Source organism: Corylus avellana, chromosome ca1 (assembly GCF_901000735.1).
Source record: "Corylus avellana chromosome ca1, CavTom2PMs-1.0".
Taxonomy (NCBI): domain Eukaryota; kingdom Viridiplantae; phylum Streptophyta; class Magnoliopsida; order Fagales; family Betulaceae; genus Corylus; species Corylus avellana.
The window spans coordinates 32573933-32576931 of record NC_081541.1 but is presented as its reverse complement, the minus strand read 5'-3'; the positions used below and the strand labels follow the sequence as shown (position 1 = coordinate 32576931).

General features: G+C 35.3%; 1 protein-coding gene across 1 annotated transcript; it reads right to left on the bottom strand.

Moving 5' to 3' along the window:
- Positions 1-330: 330 nt before the first annotated feature.
- On the bottom strand, positions 331-2340 carry LOC132167227 (aquaporin TIP4-4-like). The gene is made up of 3 exons (XM_059578133.1): positions 2233-2340; positions 2053-2140; positions 331-1261 (listed from the first exon to the last, which is right to left on the bottom strand). The coding sequence occupies exons 1-3, from the start codon at positions 2313-2315 to the stop codon at positions 452-454; spliced, it is 981 nt and encodes a 326-aa protein (XP_059434116.1). The 5' UTR covers positions 2316-2340; the 3' UTR covers positions 331-451.
- Between the last annotated feature and the right edge of the window lie 659 nt (positions 2341-2999).

The following is a 2999-nucleotide window of genomic DNA, read 5'->3' as shown; positions in this document are numbered from 1 at the left end:
TTAAGCGAGGAATGCTTCTATGCATTCTCCAGACCATCTCCAGACCATCTCTCCTCTTAAATTTTTTTATTTTTTTTATTTTGAAAAAATCAAGATGCACTTGGGGGAGATGGTATTGAGAATGAAAAGAAGAATATCTCTAATTAAGCTTATATATTAGTACCATTAAAAAAGCTAACAGAAAGTGAACGGCAGGATCGATTTGACACGAGAGTAACCGAAAAGAAGTTATGAGATAACTTTTGTAACCCATCAACCAATTTGATTCAAGTCTAAACCCTAGAAATCAATTTAGTAATTTCTCCTAATATTTTCCACGCAAGTCAAAACTGATATGGGGTAATTGATTTTTCATTAGAAAACGTAAAAACACATCGTAATCAGAGACTGATGCTGAGTTATTGCATCATTGCAAAAGAGTTACAGAACTTTTGCTATAACTTTTCCTACCTTAGCTTGTAACAGAGTCCGATGCAAAGACAGCCTTCAAAATGTTCAGGAAATCATGTTTATACCCATGGGCATGGAAATGCTGACGTGGGATAATCTTAGTGTAGAGATAAAATGCCACGCTGGCAATTGTGGGCCCAGCCCAAAAAACCCAGTGCCCATTCCAGAGGTGGCCCCCTCTAACAATTGCTGGGCCCAAACACCTTGCTGGGTTCATTCCAGCACCGGCGTAGCCCTTGGCTCCCGTCACAGTCGTAGACACAAACACAAGAAGGCCCACTACTATTCCAATGATGGAGAAAATGATAACTCGGCCCAAAACCCTGGCTTGGCGATGATCAAAAGCTATCCATATTGAAGCAAAAAGAAGCGCAAATGTACATATTATCTCCAGCCAGAGGGCTTGGCTTGTCCCAAGCCCAATGGAAATCGGCCCTTTCGGTCCCGGCGCAACGACGGTGAGAGTGCAGCCGCCAAGGGAGAATGTGTCTTCAATGGTGCTGTTGACCACGGCCTTGAGTGCTAGTGCACCCAGCACAGAACCAGCACATTGTGCCAAAATGTATATCGCCGCCCGCGAAAGGGAAATGAGGCCGACAAGCGCCGCCGCTAAGGTGATGGCAGGGTTGATGTGGCCGCCGGAAACCGGATTGACGGCGAGGAGGAGAATTGCGATGATGATGGAAATAAGGAGTGACATCAAAAGTTTTGGTGATTCTGTTTTGGTTTCATAGGAGGATATGACTACTGTGTCAATTGCAAAAACAAAGATTGCCGTGCCAATTAGCTCTGCCAAAGATGCTCTCCACACCTGTGATTCAACAATATTAAAGTGGTAAGGTAAGATTATCACTTTTGTCACATTAATACCGTTGAAAAAATGGACAAAATTTATTTATTATAAGGTCAAACTATAGGGACCAATTTAACAATGCTTCTCTGAAAATAATGTAAAATGCCTAGCTTAACCCTAATTATATTATTATAAGATTTTTATAAACATTTTCTTTGATCCAAAAGTCTCAAACTTGTACCTTCTATTTTCTATGTTATGTTGAAAAAAAAATTTCAAACATTGACTGAAGTGTAATGTTAAAGAACATAAGGAAGATTTATGTATTTTTAACCTAAATGTAATTAAATATGAGTATTTTACTATTGGGTATATGATGTTAATGTTAATACGTTTTTTAAAATTTTAAATAATATGGCATCATGTATACCGTTAGATGTACTAACTTTAAATCTTGACCATGAAATATGTACTATATATTTCAAACGAAATGGAGATGACCCTTATCCTCTTTTATGAGTTACTAAAACGATCTTCAATCAATAAATGTAAGGGGCTATTTTAATTGTGACAATTTCCCTTTCTCCCTTCCTGAGATTAAGATTCGTCTAATTTCGTAGTTCAAATTTTGTTTTGTTGCATCTAACGGTATACATGAATCGAATTTTAAATAACGTGGCAACATATACATCATTAGATTTGTGAAATTTAATATGAACCATAAAACGGCTCTTCTCCCATTTGAGTTAATTTCCCAAGACAAAAGAAAAAACTGCATTTCTTAAGAGCAAGTAATATAGCATACTAACATTCAAAGAGAAGAACTCCTCCAAGCCCAACATCTCACTCAAATTACAAGTATTGCTCTTCCCATCCTCAAATCTACTTTGATCTGGCCTGCAAAATGATTAAAATAAGATTAAAAAATGGGTTGGATAATTAATTAATTAAGCTCAAAAGAAGTTTAAGAGAAAATGTGGGCAACTTGCTTTGGCGTTGAGGGCACGGGTTGGACTCTACTTCCAATGTAGAAGCTTTCTTCATCCTCGACCATTGGCACATTCTGAGCCATCTCTGAGCTGAGCAGCTGCCAAATACTTCTCTTTTGCCTCTCTTGCTTACACTTTGTATTGTATTGTATATATATATAATAAGCTTTGAAATATTGTAGGGGTTGGTGGGTATATGGAGGGTATCTATCACAAAAGTCAACTTTATTTATTTCTATCTGCTTTTCTTGAACTACATTATCGGCTACTGCTTCCTACAGAGACCAATTCTTACACTTTTCAAAAATTAAAGACCAATTTGATAAAAGATATCGTCCAAACTTTTTACAAATATTTTATAAAGCTGAAGTGACGTGAAAAAGTTTAGTAAGTTAATTTTTTTTTTTTTTTACTAATACTCCAAACCATATTTTTATTTTATAATTATTTTACAATATTGATGAGACGGTTTCAACTAACTCTTAAAAGCATATTTAGGGTTGAGTTTGAAAAATAGAGTTTTTAAGTCAAAAATAGCTTTTGGGTAAAAGCTTCATTTTTAAGTTTTTACCTTTTTGCTATTTTTACGCTTTTTAGACCCTTAAAAGCGCTTTTAATTTTTTTACCAAATGAGTACTTTTTTCTTCAAATGAGTTTTTTGAGTATTAAAAGCACTTTTAAGTGCCTTAAACGTAATCCCAAACAGGTCCTAAATCAATTTTTATAAAATAAAAAAATAAAAATAAAAATAAAAGAGAGAAATATTA